This window comes from Triturus cristatus, chromosome 8 (genome assembly GCF_964204655.1).
Source record: "Triturus cristatus chromosome 8, aTriCri1.1, whole genome shotgun sequence".
NCBI classification, from domain to species: Eukaryota; Metazoa; Chordata; class Amphibia; order Caudata; family Salamandridae; genus Triturus; species Triturus cristatus.
In genome coordinates, this window is record NC_140591.1 from 12092924 (window position 1) to 12119241 (window position 26318).

General features: G+C 51.3%; 1 protein-coding gene across 1 annotated transcript in view; it reads left to right on the top strand.

The window, feature by feature from the left end:
• Positions 1-26318, top strand: part of PLA1A (phospholipase A1 member A) — a 307295-nt gene that overhangs the window by 168363 nt on the left and 112614 nt on the right. Inside the window, exons 5-6 of the mRNA XM_085620724.1 lie at positions 8025-8126; positions 17117-17203. Coding sequence (XP_085476850.1) covers positions 8025-8126; positions 17117-17203 — 189 coding nt within the window. The remainder of the gene's footprint in view (positions 1-8024; positions 8127-17116; positions 17204-26318) is intronic.

Sequence of the window (26318 nt, forward strand, 5' to 3'; positions counted from 1 at the left end):
AAGTTATTGTTGGCTCAGGAATTTCAATGGGTGTTTTTTAAACATTAGCTTTTATCTTAGTTCAGCAACTAACTGTAACATCATTTTAACCTTTGCTCTTTACAATGAATGACTGGGTTTTGTGTAATGTAAGATAAAATATCATTACCATACTGAAATATAATGTCACTTTAGCCTTTGATTTTTTTTCTGGGCCGTTCTGCTTATTTTAATCCTGTTCACCCAATACCCCCGCTGCAACAATCCCCAGCTTTGGGCACCGGGGCCCTGGCTGCTGGCCTCTGGCCAGGCCCTGTGCCCATCCACCGCATCCCCTGGGAGGCCAACCCTCTGATACCTGTCAGTCAAATGCTGCGGGGGGGGGCCGTAGCTGACCAACCCCTCAATCTGTTGAGGAGGGTTGGCTGCAGAAACTGGATTCCCGCAAGGTCCCACACTCAAGCCCACCGTGGGTTTCTTTTTTTCCATTTTTTATTGTATCATGGTACTCCCGCGGTGCAAGCTTCAACCACACCCCCCCCCCCCCGAGGAAGCTTGCACAATGCTACGGTACTATAGGAATGAAGCTTGAAGAGCAGCTCCTGCAGGTTAACGGCATACTTCACGGAAGGGTTGTGGTGGCTCCCACAGGAGTGCTGCAGTACCTGCCACATACATTTTTTTATTTAATCTAACCTCTGAAGAGAGGGGTCCCTCTGAATCGACTCACCCCCATTGGTACCTGAGGTTCAGGGTGTCCCTAAAGTATTTTCGTGCAGTGTTTCTGTGCTCAGGAGCGTTTCCAGGGCTGCTCGTGTAAGGTCAATATGGGCCTCACTATAGTCAATTGCCTTTTGAGACAGTCTCACTTTTTAGGTCGAAGCCTTCGAAACCGCGCAGTTTGCTAAGGATATCTTGGGGACCTTCGGAAAGCTTCGCAGGGAATTCCTTCCACCCATTGCTTACCATTGACGTTGTGGTTTGTAGTTCATATTTGTTTGCTTTCTATTTGCTGGCTATTTTTGTTTTTGGCTGTTCAGCTTGAGTTCATCTGTCCCGTGGAGCATAGCCTATTTACTGTATTTTTCCACAGTGCTTGCTTTCTATAAAAAGGCATTTAGGATTTAAATGTTTTATTACTTTTATAGAAAAGAAACGATATACAATATCCCACCTACATCCAGCCAGTGGTATTCACACTAAATAATTTCAGTTGCGTATTCTGCTATAACAGGGGAGAGTAGGAAATATAAAGAGAGACAATAGAAAAGGTCAGGGTTGAGAGGGGAGGTGTGGGGGTGTGCGCCTGGTGTAAATACTGCTGTTATGAGTGTTAATGTTTTAGCGATTTGACGAGTGTTCTCCGGGTGTCAAACGCAGTATCTAAATAATGAGGGCATGGCATCTCGGGGAAACTCATCGCACAGGTACTGTATGCAGGTTTGACACATCTTATAGAATCGGGATAGTTGTTGTGTGGCAGTCGCGGTTAGCTTCTCCATCCCCAGTATTTTTCATATTTTATGTCTCCACTCCAGGTGAGTGAGCACTGTGTTTGTACCCCATCTGGCGAGAAGGATCTGTTTTGCCGCCACTGAAGTTAAAGCAATCTCTCTACCTCTGTGAGACCGCAATGGGTATGTGAGGTCGTTGGGAAACCCAGGAGTAAATAGCTCTGGAATTTGGGCATATCTGTCTCAAATTTAGGGGTCTATTACGATGCCACCTGCCATCGCATTGTGAAATGGGACCGCCCGCTATGTGTTAGGCGGTCCCGCATACACAATTAGGATGCGCCCATCACATTGGCGGGCGCATCCCGCATTTTTTACATTGCGGCAGGTGGTGCTGTCAGCAGCACCCGCCGCAATGCATAAAAGGCATTTGTGCATTTGCATGCACAACGTGGCAGGCACCGCGCGGTGCCTGCCACGTTGTGCATGCAAATGCAGGGGGGTACCATAGGTACCCCCATGTGCTCCCATCACCCCCCAATGTCCTGGGCGCCCGCAATAGGCCCCCAACTGCGAAAAACGCATGCCTTTCCCGCCACGGAAAGGCTGCTTCCCACATGCATTGTAATATGGATGGCGGTGTCTAGCAGACACCGCCACCATATTTAACTCTTTTCCGGACGGTCGACTCGTCGACCGGGCAGAAAAGCGGCAGACGGTCTTCCCATTCGCCACGGTACCCCCACCATGGTGGGGGAAATGGGAGGGGGGCGGGAGATAACATCGGGTGGATCGCCACCGCCATGCGGGCGGTGGCGATCCGCTCTGACATTATAATAGACCCCATAGTGTTTACCGCATTCAGAACCCCTGTCCAAAAAGATTCCAATTTGGGGCAATGCCACAGAAGATTCGCGAGTGTGCCTTGCTGTCCGCAATGTCGCCAACATTGCCCGCTGCCCATAGGATCGCAAGTGGCAATCCTAGCTAGGGTGAGATGCCAGTAATGCGCGGTCTTCAGGAGCATTTCTTTACTAGTGGTGTTAAGGGCGGTGGTTCGCGCCTGGTATAAAATATCCTTCCATTCTTTATCTGGAAAGGGGCGCTCACATTCTCTCTCCCTTCTAGCGCGTGCAGGTGAGTCAAGCGAGTTTATCAAGTAGGCATAGAGTTCCAAGAGAAGTTTCTTCTCAGTGGAAAGTGAGAGAATCCACTTCTCGAAGTCTGTTAATACGCTACTAGCATGGGGGTGGATCCAGGGGCGGGTCACCCAGTGTGCTATTGTCAAATATTGCCACTGTGCTGTGTCTGGGAGGTCATAGCATGTCTGGAATGATGGGAAGCCCCTTGGTGTGAAGCAGGTCCCCCACTCGCTTGCAGTTAGCCACCTGCCATTCCTTGAACCCTGAACCCGTAGTTGCTGGTGGAAAATCCGGATTAGCTATCAGTAGCGTTTGTGGGGAAATTGGTGTGGAGAGGCCATTCCTCAGGTGCACCCTATCCCAAACTCCAATCGCAGATCTCACTACCGGTGAGATATAGACACCGGCTGGCCGGTGTGGTTTAGGCAGCCAGGGTATTTTCCAGATGTGTGTGGCTGCAATAGCCTGATCTATAAAACATCAATGTTTTTCATTTAGAGCGCGGGACCACGCCACCATGCAGCGCAGCTAGGCCGCCTGATCATACTAGCGCTGAGTCGGGATTCCCAGTCCCCCTGCTGGCATTGGAAGAAAAGCACGTGCTCTGGTCATCCACGCTCGTTTACCCTCCCAGATGAGTGATTGTAATCTATCCAGAATCCATGCGGGAGGCTGAAGGGGTAGAGTTTGCATGACGTAAAGGAGCTTAGGGAGTAGTGTCATTTTGACAGCGGCTATGCATCCCAGCCAGATGATCCCATGGGATTTCTATGTAGTGAGGTCTGTTGTGTTTGCTAATAGGTTCCCATAATTGTGCACATCGGTGTTAGGAAGTGTGGGGTACATCTGTATTCCTAGGTATGTGATCCCACCCTCTACCCACTGAAAAGGGAATTGGGTTTGAAGACGGACGCTCTCTGGTTCCGGGAGAGTCAGGTCAAGAACCAAAGATTTCCGTCATAACTGCTGTTAGGGAGTTAGACGGGGCGGTGAGAGTCAAAAGAACATCATCGGCGTATAGCATGATCTTATGTTCCCTCCCTCCCATCGGAACGCCTGCTACTTGTGGGTTGGCCCTTATTCGTTCTGCAAAGGGCTCCGTATAGAGTGCAAAAAGTAAGGGGGACAGGGGGAAGTCCTGTCTGGTCCCTCGCTCTAAATGAAAAGTTGACGATCTCTCTCCATTCACGCAGATGTTGGCTTGGGGGGGCTGCGTAACAAGACCGTACCCAGCTGCGAAATAGAGGCCCAAGTCCAATATGTTCCAGTACCTGGTGAAAATAGGGCCAGTGTACCCGATCAAATGCCTTCTTAGCATCAATCATTAGTAAAAGGGCTGGTACAAGTGAGCGTTGTACCTTGTCCAGGAGGTGACAAAGCCTCTTTGTGTTGTCACTGCATCCCCTCTGTGAAATGAACCTAGTCGGGATCGACCAGTCCCTGGACATAGGGGGCTAACCTGTGTGCCTGGGCACTTGTAAACATATTTGCATCTACATTTAAAAGGGGGATCGGGCGCTATGAAGCACAACCTTTGGGATCTTTTCCCTGTTTAGGGATCAACGTGATGGTGGGCAGACGCAGCAAGTCCGGCAGCATGCCCGTCTGTTTGAGCGAGTTAAATAGCCTGTATTGGGGCTAGCTGGGAGTCGATGGCTTTATAAAATTCCACGTTATAGCCATCCTGTGCCTTATTGGGCTGTAGCTTATGTATGGCAATGAGTACCTCCTGTAGTGTAATGTCCACTTCCTGGGCCATGAACGTGGCCACTTTAGCGTCGGGAGGGAACCCTTGAGTCAGATGTCGTCACGTTGGGGTCTCAGAGGGGTTCAGCGGAGTAGAGGATCTTATAAAAGGTTCCAAATGCCTTCGCTGTGTCTTCATCTGCCTGGCACATGAGGCCATCTACCCCCGCACCGCAGGTGTCCTTCTATCCACAGCCTGAGCCCAGAGGGGGGCGCCAACATGCGCCCTGCTTTGTTGCCCCGGCATGATATTTCTGGTGTGTTCTTAACAGGGCATGTTCCGCCATTCCCAATTCCATCCCTTGCAGTAGCTTCCGAGTGACTGCCAATCGGCAGCGGACCGCACGGAGCCCGAACGGGCATGAGCGATCTCCAACTCCTTGATCTGTGTTGCCAGCCGATGGCATTTATCTGGTCGTTCCCTGTTGTAGCTAGGGTGACCAACCGTCCGTAAATTTCACGGACGGTCTGTAATTTGGACCTCACGTCCGTAGTCCATGAGGATCCCTTTTACGGACACCTTTTGTCCGTAATTAGGGCCATTACAGGGAGCAGCTCTGTTCCCCTGCCAGAAGCCTCCGCCCCTGATGTGGCCACCTTACACTCCTCCTAGAGGACAAGAGTAGCCCCACCCGCTCATTGTCATTCTGTCTGAGGCTGATTACCACATACAGAATGACAATGGGCCAGTTTGGAGTGTTACTGCATGGGGCGACCTCCTCTTGCCACGGTCTAGGGCAGCACAGTCTGTCAGATGGAAGGAATGTGCAAACACGTCAATGCTGCTACAGAATCCAGTTCATGAAAAGAAGCTGGCGAAACAAGTTAAAAAGAAGGAGCTAGAGTTCCTACAGTCTCCTTATTTTAGAAAAGTGCATTTTCAATATTATATTCAACGAAGCCATGGTTGCTGCATTATTCTTTTATGCAACTAACAACCATTGACAAAGCCAATTGTTCTGGCTTTTTGTAGGTGTAACGTTACTTGTTGTGTTATATATCTGGTTGCAATGACAGAAGAGGCAAAATACCAGTCTGGCGGCACGCTATTAAGCACAGATTTTTAATTAGGTGTTTTAAGCCACGCCCTTAATTACATCAAACACCCCCTGTGGAGAGACCCCCTTTTTTTCATCCCTCTGGAAGCCCTGGAAACAACACCATGTTACAGTCTCCTCGTGGCCTGGCACTGTGCATCATGCATAACTCATGACTCGGATTGCCTATGTACAGGGGCACAGTGAACCCTACCCCCACCCCTTGCTTTAGCAACTACAGTAAGGGTAAAATTCTTGATGGGTCTCTTCTGTCTGCAACTCTGTAGACAAAGACTCAGCTCATAATTAATATGAAAAGGAGAGTGAGTAAGTGAAGGGATGGATGGCTGGATGGATTAGTGAAAGGGTGAATGGATGAATGAAAGGGTGAATGGATGGATAATGAGCGGATGGATGGATGGATGAGTGAGTGGATGGATGGATGGATGAGAGAAAAAGTAAATAAATGGATGGATGGAAGGAAGGGTGGAAGGGTATATGGATGGGTAAAAGGGTGGATGGATGAGTGAAAGGACGGATGGATGAGTGAAAGGGTGGATGATGGGCGAGTGAATGGGTGGATGGATGAGTGAAAGGATGGGTGAGTGATAGGGTCAATGGATGGATTCGTGAGTGGATAAACACACTAAGGAAACTTAAAGCTTTCCTACCATTCAACGACTTCAAGCAGGCAGTACAAACTCTAGTTATACCTAGACTGGAATACGGTAGTATCTCTTTGTGGCCTACCCAAAGCATCAACTGCACCGTTAAGAGCTTCTATCAATGCTGCAGCGAGACTCATCACTGGCTCTAAAAGAAGTTCCCACATCTCTCCGGATCTGCAATCCTTGAACTGGCTACCTCTGGAAGCCAGAATTCATCTGAAAATAGCGTGTATGACGCACAAAGCCATGCATCACAATGCACCCAGCTATCTGGCACAGAAACTGACGATCTCTGGCGGGATCAGATCTTCAAGAAGTGCGGATAACCTACTACTAAAACCACAAAGGTTCCATAAGAAGAAAACATATAACCGATCCTTCTCTGGGATGGCGCCCAGAATCTGGAATGCCTTACCTCCAGAAACCAGCCTTGACCCCTCCACTGCTTCTTTCAAAAAGGAAGTTAAATCGATCCTCATGGCCAAATTCACTTGAGTATGGACTATAGATATCTGGAGTCCAATCGTACCCGTGCCACAACCTCTATTGTGAGAGTGGACCATCTAAGCAACCTAGTCATTACATCTTCCCGCTGTCTAACACAACAGGATAGTTTTTGCGTTTCTCCTGACTGCTTTGCTTCTACAAGAGGCTTTGTATATGTGCTTTGTTTGACATCTATTTGTTGTATAGTAACTGTATTGACTGTATAGCGCTCTGATATCCGTTTAGGATCTTGTTCGCGCTCTATAAAACTTTCAAAATAAATAAGTAAAATGAGTAGAATGATGGGTGGGTGGATGGAAGGAAGGATGGCTAAGTGAAAGGGTCGATGGAGAGAGAAAGGGAGGATGGATCGATGACTGAAAAGGTGACTGGGTGGATGGATGAGTGAGTGAAAGGATGGCTGGATGGGTGAAAGGGTAAATGGCTGGATGGATGAGGGAATGGATGGATGGGTAGAAGAGTGGATGGATGAGTGTACGAATGGATAGGGAGAAAGGGTGGATGGATGGAAAGATACCTGGTGGATAGGTTTGCAAATGGATGAATATGTTTGGATATAGATGGGATTACTTATATGCTATTGTGCGACCTCCTCTGATGTGTCTGTAAAATGTACCTTTTGTTCCGAATTTTTGTCCTGAATTTTGACCCTTTGTCCTGAATTTTCACACTCTCCGTCCTGAATTTGACCCATGCCAATTGGTCATCCTAGTTGTAGCCCGTGGTTATCCCAATGAAATGCCCTTCAAAGACCGCTTTTAGTGTTTCCCACAGTGTAGAAATATCAGTCTCTGGTGTATCATTGAATTCAAGGAAATCAGTTAGGGTCCTCAGTGTGTCCGCCCTTATTTTGTCGTAGGTGAGGAGTTTTATATTTAGTCACCAATGGGGGGGGGGGGGGCATCGCACGCCTAGCAGGGTTCAGTCGCAGGGTAATGGGGGGGTGGTTGATGGAAAAGAGCAGCCCCGATATCCACAGAGACTGTGGCTCGAGATACCCGGGAGTTGTAAAAAAGTTCTCGATGCGTCTGGTGATCTGCTGAGAAGTGTGGTCTACTTCTGTGGTGTGTGCATGTCTCCATATGTCTGTCAGTCCCGCCTCCACAGCCATTGTCTGGCGCCTGCTGTGAGTCCTCCATCTTGTCCCGCCCGCATGACATACCTGTCTTCCCAGCATCCATTGCGATATTGAAGTCAAACATGGTGTATAGAATGACTCAAAGCAGAAGTTACCTCCAGTCTTAAAGTCGAGGAAGAAGTAAGAAAATGTCTGTCACATGTGTAAGTTGTCAGAGGACGGGAAGAGGTCCTTGGAGCCATGAGATGTTCTCTTTTTCATAAATCCATATACACTACTGAGGGGGCCTAGCCTTGATTAATTTGAGCACACGTTCTCCTTGTACCACATATACCTAGCATAGATTTTAGCCAGATGTGGAAGCGTCTGTTCTTGCCATGGTGCCATCATCTCTCCTGTGTCTTCTGTTCCAGGGCTGGACCCAGCGGCGTACAAGTTCACCAAGGCGAGCACCGAGGAGCGCCTGGACCCTGGGGACGCCCTGTTTGTGGAAGCCATTCACACCGATGCTGACAGTAATGTGATGCATTCATTCATCCATTCATGCATGTGCACCTCTTTGTACCGTGGCTAGGCAATGGGCGCTTCATGCCTTGAAACTGAGGTATTATTGTGACTACAGTGATCCACTGGGGATCATTTTACTGCCTTCAGACCCTCTCTGCTGCTGTGAAACCACCCAGGGCGCAGAGAAGCCCCGGAGCTTCACCCTGACCAAAGAACAGCTGTGCTGAGTCCCTTGAGCCCACTCCAGTGAAGATCAGCTGGAGACAGAGCGGGGCTCGTGATGCAATGTCCCGTGATGTCTGACATCCTGACACCATGACACATAAGCAGGGCGTCCCCAATTCTATCGAGATAAAAGGCGCAAGGGGTCCCTCCTTCGGCCTAAATACCGTTAGGGAGCAGAAGGCCCCCAAGGGGGAGGAGCCAGGGCTTCACTCGCCTCCAAACTCTACACTCAGCTTAACAAAGTTCAATTCATATTTCATTTCCTTGTTAAGGAGCTGCAGAAATCTTTTCATTCTCACCAAGAGAGAGCAGGTCAAGGTGGGCGGCCTCAGTAGTATCGGACATACATTATTTGCACACAAAAAAAACACCAAGGGCTGTGATGCCCCACATGGATGACTTAACCATTTAAGTACCTGGATGACAGTTGTTGTCACCGGTTCTGTGTCCTTGATGACGGTGAGAGAAGCGTGCTTCAAAGCACTGTGCAGGGCGCCTAGAGGCCCTCCCAGTGCTGCCTGGCTCTATGTGGCTGGAGTATAAGCTCCTTCCGCCGTTTGAAGGTGCTCCTTCCCCTAAAATGATGACGATTGTCAACATTTCAAAGATGGCGGCCAAGCACAAGTGGATCACAGAGCAGGGGATTGGGGGCTTATCCCCACAACCCATTTCAAGGGAATTCTCCAGGTCTGGTGAGTTTTCTAGGAGGGGGAGTCCATACCCTGGTCTGCCGACACCTCCCTTCTCACTCTTGGTAGCCAGCAGGGCCACAATCCTTTGCGGGAATTGACCCCACCAGTCGCCTTGGGCCCTGGTGAAAGGAAGTGGGTGGTGCCAAAGCAGAGGCCACAGAAGAAGAGTCCCAGAGGCCTTCATCTGATGTGGGCAGAGGCCACAGAAGAAGAGTCCCAGAGGCCTTCATCTGATGTGGGCAGAGGCCACAGAAGAAGAGTCCCAGAGGCCTTCATCTGGTGTGGGCAGAGGCCACAGAAGAAGAGTCCCAGAGGCCTTCATCTGATGTGGGCAGAGGCCACAGAAGAAGAGTCCCAGAGGCCTTCATCTGATGTGGGCAGAGGCCACAGAAGAAGAGTTCCAGAGGCCTTCATCTGATGTGGGCAGAGGCCACAGAAGAAGAGTCCCAGAGGCCTTCATCTAGTGTGGGCAGAGGCTGGCGGGTCACTTCCGACTCCCTGAAATACTTCAAGGCACTTTAGCAGTTCATGCGGTGGAACAACTGGGAACGAAGCTTTATTTCTGATTGGTTCTGAGTAGCTGAACAATATCTAGGGCGGCTCGTTTGTGGCAGTTCACACCTGGGGTGCTAAGGACACGTGGGCACGTCTGGCATCATTTGTGCTGGAACTATCACAGTGAAGCACCTGGGTACCGGGATCCTGTGATCCTGTGATTCCCCCTCAGCTCCTGCCCCACCTGAGGGTACCCATCCCAGGCGCGCCCTTGCCCAGGGCATCACCCTGGAGGGTGCAGATTACCTGCTTCGCTGCAGGCGTCTTCTCTCTGCAGCTCTCTCCAGACCATAGGAAGGCTTCAGAACCACCCATCTGCCCACTCTCACACGGGCAATCAGGCCTTGTGCCCACCCTCACACCAGAAACCCTGGCAGTCAGACCTTGTGCCTACCCTCAGACCAGAAACAGTCATACCTTGTGCCTACTCTCACACCAGAAATACCTGGAGACAGACCTTGTGCCCACCCTCACACCGGAAACAGTGAGTCAGACCTTGTGCCCACTCTCACACCGGAAACACTTAGTCAGACCTTGTGCCCACCCTCACACCAGAAACACTGGCAGTCAGACCTTGTGCCCACTCTCACACCAGAAATACCTGGAGACAGACCTTGTGCCCACCCTCACACCGGAAACAGTGAGTCAGACCTTGTGCCCACTCTCACACCGGAAACACTTAGTCAGACCTTGTGCCCACTCTCACACCGGAAACACTGTGAGTCAGACCTTGTGCCCACCCTCACACCAGAAACACTGTGAGTCAGACCTTGTGCCCACCCTCACACCGGAAACACTGTGAGTCAGACCTTGTGCCCACCTTCACACCTGAAACACTGGCAGTCAGACCTTGTGCCCACCCTCGCACCAGAAACAGTATTACTTTGTGCCCGCCCTCACACCGGAAACACTGGGACAACACACCTTCTGTCCACCCTCACACAGGCAGTCAGACTTTATGCCCACCCTCACACCAGAAACACTGGCAGTCAGCCCTTGTGCCCACTCACACCAGAAACAATGGCCGTCAGACTTTGTGCCCACCCTCACACCGGAAACACTGGCAGTCAGACCTTGTGCCCACCCTCACACCTGAAACAATGGCAGTCAGACTTAGTGCCCGCCCTCACACTAGAAACACTGGCAGTCAGGCCTTATGCCCACACTCACACCAGAAACACTGGGAGTGAAGCCTTGTGCCCACACCCCCTAACCATAAACACTGGTAGTTGGGCCTTTCGTCCACCCTCACACCAGACCCAAAGGCAGTCAGACATTGTGCCCGCCCCCGCATACCTGACACAGTACAACTTTGTGCCCTCTCTCCCACTGGCAGTCAGACATTGTGCCCACTCTCACACCAGAAACACAGGCAGCCATACCTTATACCCACACCCTCACACTGACAGTCAGACCTTATACCCACACCCTCACACTGACAGTCAGACCTTATACCCACACCTGAATCACTGGCAGTTAGACCTTGTATCCACCTCTTCACACCTGAAACATTCAGGCCTTGTGCCCACCCCCGCACCTGAATCACAGGCAGTCAGACTTTGTTGCCACACCTCCACACCAGAAACACCTGGAGACAGACTTGTGCCCATCCTCACACCTGAAGCAGTGGGAGTCAGACCGTGTACCTACTCCCCCACACAAGAAACCCCTGAAATCTAGACATTGTGCCCACCCTCACACAGGCAGTTGGACCTTGTGACCACCCTCATACCAGAAACACTGGCAGTCAGACCTTGTGCCCACACATTCACACCTGAAACAGTCAGACCGTGTGCCCACCCCCTCACACCTCAAACAGTCAGGCCTTGTGCCCACCCTCACACAGGCAGTCAGACCTTGTGCCCACCCCCTCACACCTGAAAGAGCGGGGCCTTGTGCCTGGAGACCGTCAGACCTCTTCCGTTGCTGTAGGACGCCTGTCATGTCATCCCACATCCAATAGGTTCATTATGGCATTCAGTAGGAACATGAACCCAGTTCACACTCACCCTCCTAGGAATGACGTACCAGTGACCCAGTTGCTGAATTGGCCTACCCCCTCTCTCTGTTGAGAGCCGCTCGATCAGGACATACCACTCTGGCTTTACGGTTTAGCTGCCTTTATTAGTGAGTTTTATTTGTTTTATGTGTGTCAAAATGGCTATTTCCTGAAACTTACTGTTGACTTTCTTCTTACTGATGGTCTCCAACGTGGCCCCGTTGCTCCTACCTGAAGGGACTATCACTGACTCCTCTTCGTCTGGCCAGGGCTTACTTGTGCTTAGATGTGGCGTAACGGTCAGAGCTGCCCGCTTGGAACAGGGAACCAGGTTTGAGTCTCGGCGTCGGTTCCACATCCTGTGATTCTGGGCAAATCACTTAATATCCCTACCAAAAATGAATGTGTACTTGTGTAACGTAACCTGTGCTCATGTAAAGCGCTCCAGTACCTCCTTACGGAGATCGCGCTATATAAAACTGCAACAACAAAAAACACTTCTTTGGCATAAAATTCATCTCCTTCCTTAAATCAAAACCCTCTGGAACAGTCTCTCCCTTCCCTCTCTAGAGAGGATGTCTCCAGATTAATAAAACAACCCAACCTAGACTTTTGGTCTCGCACAGACTCCCCGGAAACACCTTAAAATCAACATTTCACCGCTTCAAACCCACCGGATGTTTCAGAACTGCTGAAAACTGGGCAGGTTACACCTGTTCTGAAAACCCCAAGGTTCCTTCAGACTTGGCATCCATTCAGACCAGCTGCCAACCTGCTGGGGCTGGGGAAAGGAGTTGGGTCTCAAATCCCAGTGGATTCATGCAACCACTTCCGGAGTCTGGGTTTGACCCCACGGTCACAGGTGTGTGTCCTGTGGGTGCACTCAATCTTTCATCCTTCCAAGTTTCATAAAACGTGGAGGTGCGCGCACTGATCTCTCACCTGGGTCTCAATCTGGCCCACCACTCCCTCTCCATCAACTCTGTCCCTGACTAACTCACCCCTCTCTACTCATCACTCAGTGTGTCATTTTCCTTGTCTCTACCGCTTTACGCCTCTCTCTAAAACCTTTACTATTGCTCTACCTTTGTTCACCTACCTCTTCCTCTTTCGAGATCTGTATCTTTTGATTCTTTCTGTCTGGTTACCTCGCCGTTCATTCTTCGCCTAACGTCTCTCCCTACCTCACCCTTCTCCCTACCTCACTTGTCTCTCTCTACCTCACTTGTCTCTCTCTACCTCACTTGTCTCCCTACCTCACCAGTCTCTCTCTGCCTCATCTGTCTCTCTGCCTCATCTGTCTCTCTGCCTCATCTGTCTCTCTGCCTCACCTGTCTCTCTACCTCACTTGTCTCCCTACCTCACTTGTCTCCCTACCTCACCATTCCCTCTACCTCATCAGTCTCTCTGCCTCATCAGTCTCTCTGCCTCATCTGGCTCTCTGCCTCATCTGTCTCTCTACCTCACTTGTCTTTCCCTACCTCACTTGTCTCTCCCTACCTCACCCATCTCTCTACCTCACTTGTCTCTCTCTACCTCACTTGTCTCTCTCTACCTCACTTGTCTCTCTCTACCTCACTTGTCTCCCTACCTCACCATTCCCTCTACCTCATCTGTCTCTCTACCTCATCTGTCTCTCTACCTCATCTGTCTCTCTACCTCATCTGTCTCTCTACCTCATCTGTCTCTCTACCTCATCTGTCGCTCTACGACATCTGTTGCTCTACGACATCTGTCGCTCTACCTCATGTGTTTCCCTAACTCGCCTGTCTCCCTAACTCACCTGTCTCCCTAACTCACCTGTCTCCCTAACTCACCTGTCTCCCTAACTCACCTGTCTCCCTAACTCACCTGTCTCCCTACCTCACCTGTATCTCTACCTCAATTGTGCCTCTACCTCTCTTCTCCCTCTGCTTCACCTCTCGCTGTCCTTCTGTTTCCTGCCCTGGCCCATGTCTCTTGCACACTGTTGCATGGAGTAGAGGTGCTTGCTCGAGGCACAGTCAGGGACCTGCTCTCCCCCGCAGCTCCGCTGTTAAGTGCCAACGCTCCGGCACTGTGCTCTGCTTGCTCAGGTAGGTGTTCGAGGCCCACCTCCACCCGCAGGCTCCTGCCTGCGCCTCATCCCTGGTGGTCCAGTGGTACAGCCTTGCTCTTCTACTGGCATCTGTTGCATGTGTCTGTCTTTGTGCTGTTTTTCTGTCTTTTTGTGCCCGTTTTTCTTCCAGCCTCCTCACTCTATCTCTATTGTGCCTGTCTTTATTGTGCTAGTAATTGTACCTGTGTCCTCTGTCTTATTTAGCCATTTTCTGTCTCCTTTGCCCTCCATTCCCTTCCCGTCGCTGCTGCCCCCGCGGCCCCTCCCCCCTGACGGTTCCCGATTCCCAGCTGCGCTTCCGTCCCCCCCCTCCTACTTAATAGCGACTGCTGTGCGGCCACGCAGCGGACGTGCGCAGCTCGCACGCCAAAGGTAAGCCCATCTGCACCCGTCCGCAACCCGACCCCGGCCAGCTCCAGGAACCCTGGATCTACGACCACCCACCCCTTCAACTTTGCTGCCTTCCTCGCACTCAACCTCGGAAGTAACGACAGCTGCCACCGTACACCACCCATGGCCAGTTGACCTGCTGACACAGCCGACAATCCTTCACCGTCGACAGCCCACCCCACAACCGCTGAACCCATGCCGGAGGCCCGTACCACCGAAGCCCTGAGATGCATCTCCTCAACGTGCTCTCCCTACACAGACACGCCATACAGATCTGGGACCTGCTCGATACCCTCTCACCAGACGTCGCCTTCTTCACAGAAACATGGACCAATGCCACCTCCATCTCGACATCGCCACCGCCATCCCCGACAGATACAAGATCCAGAGAAAGGACCGCCATCACCGCCCAAGAGAAGGACTCGCCTTTGCGCACAAGAGCTCCCTCTGACTCTCCACACTCAGCACGAGTGACCCCTTCTCCAACACAGAACACCTACACTTCCAGATCCAGACCAGCCCCAGAACCACGCTGCACGGGACCCTCGCCTACAGACCCCCAGGTCCTCGCGCCTCTTCTGCCACCACCATTGCCGAACTCATCGCACCCCATGCCATGTGAACACTTCACCTTCAACACCACCACCGCACCCACGCCCGCCCCGCGCCCGCTATGAAGGAACTGGAGCAAGGTCACAGAGAACACCTCAACACCACCCTCTTCCATGACCCCCACTCCGCCACGACCGACGCCAACTCTGCAGCCAAAGAACCACACCGCTGAATCGCCAGCTGCACAGACAAGCTCGCATCCCTCCGCCACCCCTGTCAGACTACTCGCCCTGAAGGCACGCCTGGTTCACCACCAACCTCCAAGAAGCCAGGCGCTCCTGCAGACGCCTTAAAAAACTCTGGAGGAACAGGAATACCACCGAAGACCAAAACGCCTACAGGAACGCCATGACTGAATTCCACCAGCGCATAAGAGGCACCAGAAGGACCTTTATCAAGAACCAAATTCACACCAACGCCAGTAACGCAAAATAACTCTTCAACATCATACAGCAGTTCACCAAACCCCCCAGCCAAGCCACGGACGTCACCCCATCCCAGGACCTCTGCAAACAACTCAGCTTCTATTTGCACCTGAAATTATCAAGGACCTCTACGACAACTTCAGCGAACAGACTCCAGACACCACCCTCCTCTCCACCACCAACAACCAGCCCACCATCACCACCTGGAAACCGGCAACCACCGAAGACACTGCCACAACCATGAAGAACCCCCACGGACCCCTGCCCGCCGCACATCTACCACAGAGCCACCGCCGCCATAGCACCCGAATTATGCCGGACCATTAACACCTCCTTCGAATTCGGCATCTTCCCCGGCGACTGGAAGCAGGCAGAGGTCAAGCCCCTCCTCAAGAAACCCTCGGCTGACCCGACGGACTTGAAAAACTACCGGCCCATCTCTCTCCTTAGAGGTTTGCCAACGCCCAACTGCCCACCTTCATCGAAGAGAACGCCATCCTCAACTCCTCCCAGTCCGGATTCCGCAGCAACCACAGCACTAAGATCGTCCTCCTTGCCGCCATTGACGACATCCGCATGCTACTCGACTAGGGCCTCACAGCGGTCCTCATCCTACTAGACCTCTCTGTAGCCTTCGACACTGTCTCCCACCGCACTCTCTCAGCCAGACTCCACCATGCTGGCATACGGGGAACCGCCCTTGACTGAATCCGCTCCTTTCTCGCCGACAGAACCCAAAGGATCAGACTCCCACCCTTCCTCTCCAAACCCACAAAGATCAACTGCGGAGTACCCCAGGATCCTCTCTCAGCCCCACGCTCTTCATCATCTACATGCCCCCCCTCGCCGCCATTGTTAGACAGCATGGGCTGAGCATAGTATCCTACGTCGACGACCCCCCGCTCATCCTCTCCCTCATGAAGTACCCCGAAGACAACAGGCTCACCTTCCAGGAAGGAATGAAGGACGTCGCAGCCTAGATGAACAACAGCTGCCTTAAGCTCAACTCAGAGAAGTCGGAGGTCCTCATCCTTGGACCCTCCTCCACCGCCTGGGACAACATCTGGTGGCCTTCCGCCCTCAGAAACCCACCCACTCCATCAGACCACACCCGAAACCTCTGCACCATTCCAGACGCCTTCCTCACCATGACCCACCAGATCAACGCCGTAGCCTCCACCTGCTTCAACTCCCTCTAGATCCTCCGCAAGACCTTCAAGTGGACCCCCGCCCCCCGAATGCAGAAAGACCGTCACCCATGCACTCATAACCAGCAGACTAGACTATGGTAACGCCCTCTACACCAGAATCAACAAAACCCTGCTGCACGAGCTCCAAACCATCCAGAACACAGCAGCCAGACTTGTCCTCGGAAGCCCACGACATGAGCACATGACCCAGCACCTATGAGACCTCCACTGGCTCCCCATCGAGAAGTGAGTGACCTTCAAGCTACTCACCCATGCCTACAAATCCCTCCACAACATCGGACCCAAATACCTCAACGAAAGAGTATCCTTCAACGTACCCAAAAGGAACCTCCATTTCGCCAACCTCGCCCTTGCAGAGACCCCACGCATCCGCAGAAACAGAGCAGGTGGAAGAGCATTCTCTTACGTCGCAGCAAAGACCTGGAACGAGCTCCCAGTCAACATCAGCTGCTCCCCCACTCTGCACACCTTCAGGAAGAGCCTCAAGACCTGGCTCTTCAACTGATCTGGAGCTGCACCCCTCCCCCCCACATCCCCCCAGCGCCTTGAGACCCTCACGGGTGAGTAGCACGCTTTAAAAAAACCCTGATTGATTGAGCGAGTGCATGTGCCTGGGACTTGGGCACCATCTTGCAGTATTCCGCTGTACACAGCTTCCACCATTGTGTTTCTCGGGGAGCCGCTCTGTCTCTTGGGGCTTTGAGAGGGGCAAATGTAGATCTTTTCAGAAGCACAACCCGTGGTTCCTGTTGAGGAAGTAGAAATTTCATGCGCACTTCTTTCTTTTACAGACTTTGGAATCAGGATTCCAGTGGGACACATTGACTACTACATCAATGGAGGCAAAGACCAACCCGGCTGCCCGCCTCCCCGAAAATGTAAGAGTTCTATATATCTACAATAGGGGTGACATGCCCACTATATCCTAGTCAGGTGTGAGTTTGTAAGTGTCACAATAAGAAAGAGCTTCTGGTTAAATAATCTGACCGCATACAAGTGTTCAAACACTCCTTCAGAAAAAAAGTAGTTACACTGTTAAAAGTGATGAAGCAAAATACCAAATGGCCCGCTAAAATTAAAACACTAGAGAAGAGTAAAAAGAAATGTAATAAAAACTACTGGAGAAGAGGCGAAGGCAGACCAACTTTCCCAGTGTTATGCGTATCCCCGACTAAAGCGCGACGAAACACCAACTGTTAGGTGAATGTAACAGGAGGAAGACCAATCGTCGCGCAGTTTTATCATTGCAAGAGTGGAGTACTAGAATGATCCCATTGTTATAGGAGTACAACAGAGCCTTCGTCACATGCCCTGCTCACACCAGCAGCAAACGTCAATTACACGGAATTATCCAACATTCCTTTTCCGGAAGACTAAATGAACTTTGCATGAAGCGAAGCATCGTATACTGCATCTCTCCCTCCTCCACTCTGACATATCCAGCCTCACCTCAGATGCACCAATGCACATCTTCCTTTCAGCATCAGCACTGGAGACTGCAAGGCTCAATCATCACGATCCTCTCACAACTTCTAGTCAACACCTGCCGCATCTCCCTACTGGACCTCAAGTCCTTCAGCCCCACATGCCGCACCACAACACTCAGATCGCCTAAAATCTGGGAAGCTCAATGGCCGTAGATACTTGAAGACTAGACCACTACCTCCAGGCCGTCAACAAGTGGAAGCTGAAAATCATCTTAATCTTAACTTGTTCAAACTAGAGATGCTAACGTGGAAAGAATGGAAGATCTGCCAGCCTGCAACCATAGGGCCCAGAAGCGTGGTGTACCACCTGCAACGTCAACAGAAGAGAGAAGCTGGGAATGAACAAGGATTGAAGGCTATCCCTAGTCCTCGAAATGAGGCAAGTCACATGAAGCACCTTTTACAGCATACAAACTCCACAATAAATCCTCCCACATCAAGGTTTCCCACAAGCCCCGGGTTATCACTCCCTTCATCCTTTCTTGTCTTGACTATGCAAATAGGTTCTCCCTGGGTAGCTCTCTTTTGGCTCCGAAAATGGCTAAATTCCATAATGCGACAGCAAGATAACTCTTACATTTTCATCTACGTGACCAGATCTTTCCTGCACTCCAAGTGCTCCACTGGTTTCCGCTTCCAGACCAGGCCTTCCAGGCCTTCTCCATCACCTACGGGGCCGTCTCTGGAAGGCGCCCACCATCTAAGTATAGTTGCAAAGATATTCACAGGAGAGAACACTCTGCCCCAGATTGATACCCCAGAGGACCACCTCTCCATATGAAAAGAAACACATTGCTGGACCCTACTTCTTTGTACCAGCAACAAAACTCTGGAATTATTTCCCAGCAAAGATGAGAAACTGTTAAAACCATCTGGAAATAAATTGATGACCTGACTCTTTACAAGATGGTCCTACACCCTGCAGACAGAACCATTGTCCATTGTTCTGAGGGTCGGATGATACAGAACTCCGGCTCATAACCACTCAAACAGGAACAAGTCACCCTTAGGACGGTAAGAAAGACTACATTTGCTACCCCAACAACACTGCCCTTTCCTCAACTTCACAGAAGTATAGCTACATGTTCACATCCCACTTGATGTTAAAAATGTTCCCTTGTGTTATGGTTGCAGACGGCTCCGCAAGAACTTGCTCCTTGAGACACACCTGTCAGTCTAATCCCCTATTCATGGTGCAGCTTCCACAACGCTACCTGCTCCCTCTGCTTACTAACGCCATTATCAGTGTCAGTTTTTCATCCCAAAGCTTGTAGTCATTTATTGTGTAAACTGCGACCCTGGTGTAGCTCTACAAGGTTTGCTCTCCCACACACCGGTGACACGGGAGAACTCAGTTGAGCGCACCAGCACTGAATTTTGAAGACAGGTTATTGTAGCCCTGCAGAACCCCACCCAATACCTTGTTGAAGTAGAGTTATTTCATATTGGGTTAGTCACAATCCCTGCAACAGGATCAGGGGCACTATGGTAACAGAAACAAACCTATTTCAATATTCAAAATATCACTCACACACTGTACTAAGAAGAATAGACACTTTTAACTAAAAGCACTTTTTACAACAGTGCAAACCTGTTTTCTCTAAAACAACTACACAGGATATAATAAAAACAGGAAGAAGGCAGGTTGTGAGCAACGAAAATAAAATAAACATTCCTAGCATGTTTAAAACGTTTTTTTCAGTGTTGAGCGTCAATTTTTCTGTTATCCCTTTATTTCGTATGAGACAATTGTGTATTTTTTAATTTTTTCCTTTTCCTTTGGGTGAAGGCTCCTGTGCAAAAACAGTGGCATACCGTGAGTATATCTGGCCTACCTTAGTGGTCTCGAGAGAGCGCCCGTAGTTTGAAAAAGCACCAGCCTCACAGGCAATACATGGGGTGAAACATGTGTTGGCTAACAAAATGAAAACTTCTGAGAGTCATTAAAAACAATAATCTGCACTGATGATATTTGCGAAGAATGATGCCAAATAAATAAATAAAAAAGCATCAAAACATACAAAAGTGATCAGGATTTTTTTCAGCTACACAGGAACCTTCACCCAAAAGAAAAAGAAGAAATTAAAAATTTCACAACTGTATCATACAAAAGAAAGGGATAACAGGAAAACTGACAACCAACACCCTAAGTATCACTTCATATGAGATGGAGTTGGACCAACCCCTTAAGAATGTCACATTTTCCCCAAAAGATTATTTATATAAGGAGAATACAAACAGTACCAATAAATCTCAGGCTCACTGGGTAGGATGAGGAGCTGGTAAGGCTTGCAAAACCTTGCTTCTACAATGTTTAAAACCTTACACCCTAAAACCAACTTCTATGCGCTACACTAAGAGAGCATGGAAAGTAGACCAACTTGTGGTCTATAGTTTCTTCGGGAGAAGAGACTCACTGCATACCTTGTTGAAAGCAAGAGCTGTCTGTATTGACGAAGGCGTGAAGGCAGTGTTCCATGCGATGGGTAAACACGCGCTGTGGTAGCAGCCTTCCTCCGGGACTCAGCTTTACCAGCAGCAGGTGAGATGTAGCATCTTCGAAAGTGTGCTGGCAATATGTGTGACCATCTCTGGTGGAATCTTGAGTAATAATCAGGGCGAAGGATTTCTCCAGACAAGAGGTCAAGCCGCAGCCCTTATATACTAAGGTGGCGATTACGATCCTGTAAAAAATTTCCCTGTACGACTCGTATCCGGTCTTTTTACCGTACGAATCGTACAAGTGCCGTACAAACTGCCAACTACGATTCGCATGGGAAAAAGTCCATACAAATCGCATTGGGAATAATTCCCCACACGTCCTCGGGTCGGAAAATGTGCCCGACACGTCCCCGGACGAATTACCGTACAAATGTGAAAAGTGAAGTCCGACCGCGGAAGTACGATCCATCCCGTGCGTCCGATGGTACAACCGGATGGAAAAAGCACCGTCCGCACCGAACTCCCATAGCAACCATGGAGACATGTGCCCGCATACGCGCCTAACACCCCCCCCAGCCCCCGTATGTACGCGCCCAACCACCCCCCCAGCCCTCCTATGTACGAGTCGAACCCCCACCCGTGTATGTACACCCGTGTACGTACGAGTCGAACCCCCACCCGTGTATGTACACTCGTGTATGTACGAGTCGAACCCCCACCCGTGTATGTACACCCGTGTACGTAAGAGTCGGACCCCCACCCGTGTATGTACACCCGTGTATGTACGAGTCGAACCCCCACCCGTGTATGTACACCCGTGTATGTACGAGTTGAACCCCCACCTGTGTATGTACACCCGTGTACGTACGAGTCGAACCCCCACCCGTGTATGTACACCCGTGTACATACGAGTCGAACCCCCACCCGTGTATGTACACCAGTGTACGTACGAGTCGAACCCCCACCCGTGTATGTACACCCGTGTACGTACGAGTCGAACCCCCACCCGTGTATGTACACCGTGTACGTACGAGTTGAACCCCCACCCGTGTATGTACACCAGTGTATGTACGAGTCGAACCCCCACCCGTGTATGTACACCCGTGTATGTACGAGTCAAACCCCCACCAGTGTATGTACACCCCTGTACGTACGGCCTGTACCCCCACCCGCGTATATATGGAGCGTACCCCCACCCCAACCATGTATGTACGGCCCGTACCCTCACCCGCGCATGTATGGAGCGTACCCCCACCCCAACCGTGTATGTACGGCCCGTACCCTCACCCGCGTATGTATGGAGCGTACCCCCACCCCAACCGTGCATGTACGGCTCGTACCCTCACCCGCGTATGTATGGAGCGTACCCCCACCCCAACCGTGTATGTACGGCCCGTACCCCTACCCGCGTATGTATTGAGCGTACCCCAACCCCAACAGTCTAAGTACGGAGCGCACCCCAGGCCCCAACACCAGCACCTTCACCCAACATCGCGCATGTACGAGTCGTACCAAGCCAGAGACAAGGACAGCACTGTACAACAAAATGGCCGATGTCCACACCGTACACATGCTAAAAACACACGTACACAACCAGGACAAAGCAAAACAACACAAGAAGACTCTATTCGAATCGCACAAAGCCACAAAACATGTCCAACAAGCACAAATACAACACATACACTGACCTGCAACTTCCAAACTCCCAAACAGAGGCCCAAAACACAACCACTCCTTATAACACACCCACCCAAAGTTCAAACACAGCCACACCCACCAATGGACCAATAAAAAGGGCTCACAGACACAAACCATGAGCCTTTGCAACAGACTCACTGCTGCCAGACCCCACAGGCAACCCACAGCACCATACTTGAACCTTTACTACACCTTACACTTGCACACCTTCACACAACCACCTTCACAAACACCCCCTCATCACATTCACACACACACCTGCACAACCACACCCACACACCCACTACCATCCACACCCACACCCCCCACAACCATCCACACCCACACCCCTCACCATGCCCACTAACAAGAATCCAAAGTTCACTAGCCAAGAGTTGGAGGTCCTTGTCGACGAAATCCTCAGAGTCGAGCCACACCTCTTTGGAACATTGGTCAGACAGACCAGCATTTCCGAAAAAACAGCCATGTGGCAGACGATTGTCGATGCTGTGAATGCTGTTGCATCCACCAGAAGGACCAGGCATGAATGCCAAGCCAGGTGGTACGATCTGCGGAGGAGGGTCCGAGCCAAAATGACCGACGACCACAACCAGGCCAACATCACTGGAGGAGGGCCGCCCCGCAGACGCGTACAATACCATCCCTGGGAGGAGAGGGTGATGGCCATACTGCCGGTGGTGGCACTGGACGGAGTAGAAGGACTCCGAGAGCCTGGTGAGTACACAAACAACTCACCTCACATGGGGGGAACGTCATCCACAACCAAACTCACAATCATGCACGCAACCACCCCAAGCTATCGCATGACTCAACCACACTCCATAAACACGCATATGCCACTAGCGCCACCATGCCCCATGCACCCAGCTGGACGATCCCAAGTCACAGGCCACAGAAAACACCAACACAAGACACAGTAACCCGGATGGCGGGAGTGTGGGCCTCAAAAATCACATAGTGCAACTCAGAAGCAGACAACAATGCCATCTGCCCATATGGCCTAGGTCACAGCCAGACAAACAGTGTGTCCCCACACAGGAAAGACTTGCCAGCAAATGGCGGATGCCTTGCATTAAGACATGGGGGTGAAGGCTCTTTTTGCACATGACAGCAGCTAATGAACAGCCAACACTGTGAAAGAGTGGCAGCACACACCACCACAGCAGCAGCGCAGACACAGACACTACACCCAATGGGTGCCTGGAGATCAGAAACAAACTCACATCAACAAGCCAAGGGCCATTCAAAGATCTGCAAAAAGTGTGTGCCCAGGAAGCTGGGCTGAGGTGACAGAGGGTGACACACAGAGGGAGGGAGAGGGGGAGAGAGAGGGAGGGAGACACAGGGAGACGGACAGAGGGAGGAGGCTGACACAGGGAGGGAGGGAGAGGGGGACAGAGAGGGAGTGAGAAAGGGAGACACAGGGAGACCAATTCAGCCTTGGGTGGTGTGGGAATGTCTGCTCGTCAGCAGGTGGACTGCGTGCATGTAGACAAGGATGGCCAGTGCCTGAATCCCCCTCTCTTCTCCATGGCAAAACACTGGGCCATGTCTCAACCTGTGCACGAGCACAACGCCAGCTACCTGCATTATATAAGTGTGTGGAACAACTCCATGTGCCCACGTACAGTGCAACACGGAAGGCGCCAATGCATAACTCGCCACACCTGCTCACTCCACTGCTGACTGCAGTCACAATTGACGCAGCAAGTAAGACTGTGTCACACATAGGTAAAGTCTCAAAAGCTGTGGCCAAGGGACATACCCATGCACAAGTGCACTGTGAGTGGAATGCAAGACATATCCAATACCCAGAGGAAATGTGCCAACTTAGAAACTAATGAAACATGGATGTTGCATGGAACAAAAATAACATTGTCTCTCTCACACACAGGTCAACGTCGTGGATCACCCCCATCACTGGGGGGGAAGACTCACAGGACCTGGCTCTGCGGGATGACGATCCCACCGGCAGCGACGACTCTCACCACTCTGTGGACGACCCTGAACCAACCTGTCCCCTCTGGTGTCCAACCACCTGCAGCACCTGCGTCAGGTACAACTGGGCCAACCACCACCCCCACTCCTGCCACATCCCAGGAGACACCCAGGATCCCTGCCCCACCACCACAACGCAGCCAGGCTGACCTGGAGGGACACGGTGTACCGGGCACCCAGGAGGAGGCAGGCGACAACGCTAATGCCACCCCTCAGGGGTCCCGGAGACCCGATGTGCCCACAAGGGCAGGCCAGGTGCAAGTGGGCAGGGGTGGTGGGAGTGGAGGACGGCGGAGGCGCGAGCCTGACCAGTTGGCTGCGGAACCGGTATATTCCCATGTGAGAAACATCCTGAACACATACCGGTAGGACACCACGGGCATGAGCCAGGTTGTGTCCACCGTCAACGAGATGAAGGGGACCCTCGAGGAGATCAAGACCCAGCAGGCCCAGCAACATGCGAAGCAACATGCCTGTCAACTGCGACACCAAGGGCGGATGGAGGACAGACAGGCTGAGCTCATGACGGTGTTCACGGGAATTCACCGTACACTCCGTCGGATAGCCGACAACATGGGCAACCCTCCCTGTGCCACCAGGCCAAGAACATCACCACCCACAGGGAGGGATCAGGAGGAGGAGGAGACATCCGACGGAGCATCCCAAACATCGTCACGGCCTGCTTCTGAGGGTTCCCGCAGGAGGGAGGGTCGTCCACGGAAAAGACCGTGAGGGTCGGCACAACAGCACCCTCTCCCAGGACACCTGGCCTGGCACCTGGCCCACTGGACCAACAGCAGCACATCAGCAAAAGACATTCTCTGCCACATGGACTTGCTGGTCACTGTCTGACCAATGTTGACAAAGACTGGGGCATGGACTCTGATGATTTCCAATGGCAAGGACACCAACTCCCCCAGTGAACTTTGGATTCCACACACCCGGAAAGCCCCTCTTGTCATACCCCCCCCCCCCCCAACACGTACCCCAACACAAATAAAAAGTTACACGATAAAGAGATGATGCCTACATTTTGCATTATTACCGTACATGTGTCTTGTAAAGTCTAACCATGCCTGAGTTCTCATATGACTTCAACCATCCATACCCTGGGGCCTGAGTCTGGCACAGGACACACATGGGTCACAATGTATTAGGCAAGACAGACATGGAGCACCATACACACCCGTGATGGGCCCAACCAGCTGAGGGGGTGGCCGCACAACTGTATTGAGTACAGCAACAGTCATGCGCAGAGGTCAGGGATCATGTGGAGTGTCCTGGGGGCACCCAGGTATGTGTAGACAGGTGGCAGAACCATGTCCTGCAAGCTTGAGTCAGGTGGATGCAGAGAATGGTGGCCTGGCCAACGTTGGATGCATGGGGATGGCACATGTCACAATACCCACACAGTCATGGACATCATGCACAATACAGAGTCTAATCCCACACAAACAGCTTGCATCTTGCTACTCTACACATAGACACATAGCCACTATCACGGAAAACCATGCCAGACATGCCGTATGCACCGTGGCAACACACCAGCATTGACTGAGAAGAGGCACCTTGGAGGCATAGGGATACCTTTATTAGTCATGTATTCCGGAATGCAGAGGCAACTCGGAGTACACATACACAGGTCATGTGGAGTAACATGTGGGTCCAACACTGGAACCCCCCTTCTGCAGCACAAATGCGTGATAGCCATGGAACTGGCACACAAGTGTCGGGTAACAGCTAAACACCCCCTGCTGCTCACGGAGAGGCTGCCATACACCATTGATCCTCTGATGTGGAAGTCCCACACCATGTCAAGCCAATGCAAACCGTATGTGTCCGAGGGCAGTGTTACACACATTGATGCCATCATCACAATCCACTATCCCATCACAGATGACTGTCAACAAGTCTGACCATCTATTCAGGTGTATCCAGCTACATGTAATGTGTCCCATGGTGATGCGACATGTCTGCAGAGGAACCAAACATAGACAGGGGCAGTGTGCACACATCGTAAACAACTGCCACACCCAATACACCCCTGATGCATCCCTTACCCTAAGGAGACTTCCAAACTTGTCCGTGCGTGTAACGCTGAGTCAGCACACGATGACGTGTCCATGAGGAATAGCAGTGCCACAACAATGCAACCAGCAGGCGGCATGCGCAAGTATCTGGTGATGAGAGACACACAAGAAGTCAGCCACAAAAAGCACAGCCACTTGCATGTGCATGTACTGGACACATGTAAGGATGACAACATGCTAGGTCACAATTATGACTGTGGAAATACACTCATCACTGGCACCATCACTCGAGTGACACATCCACACACACCTCTGACTCACGTGGCATACATGCAGAT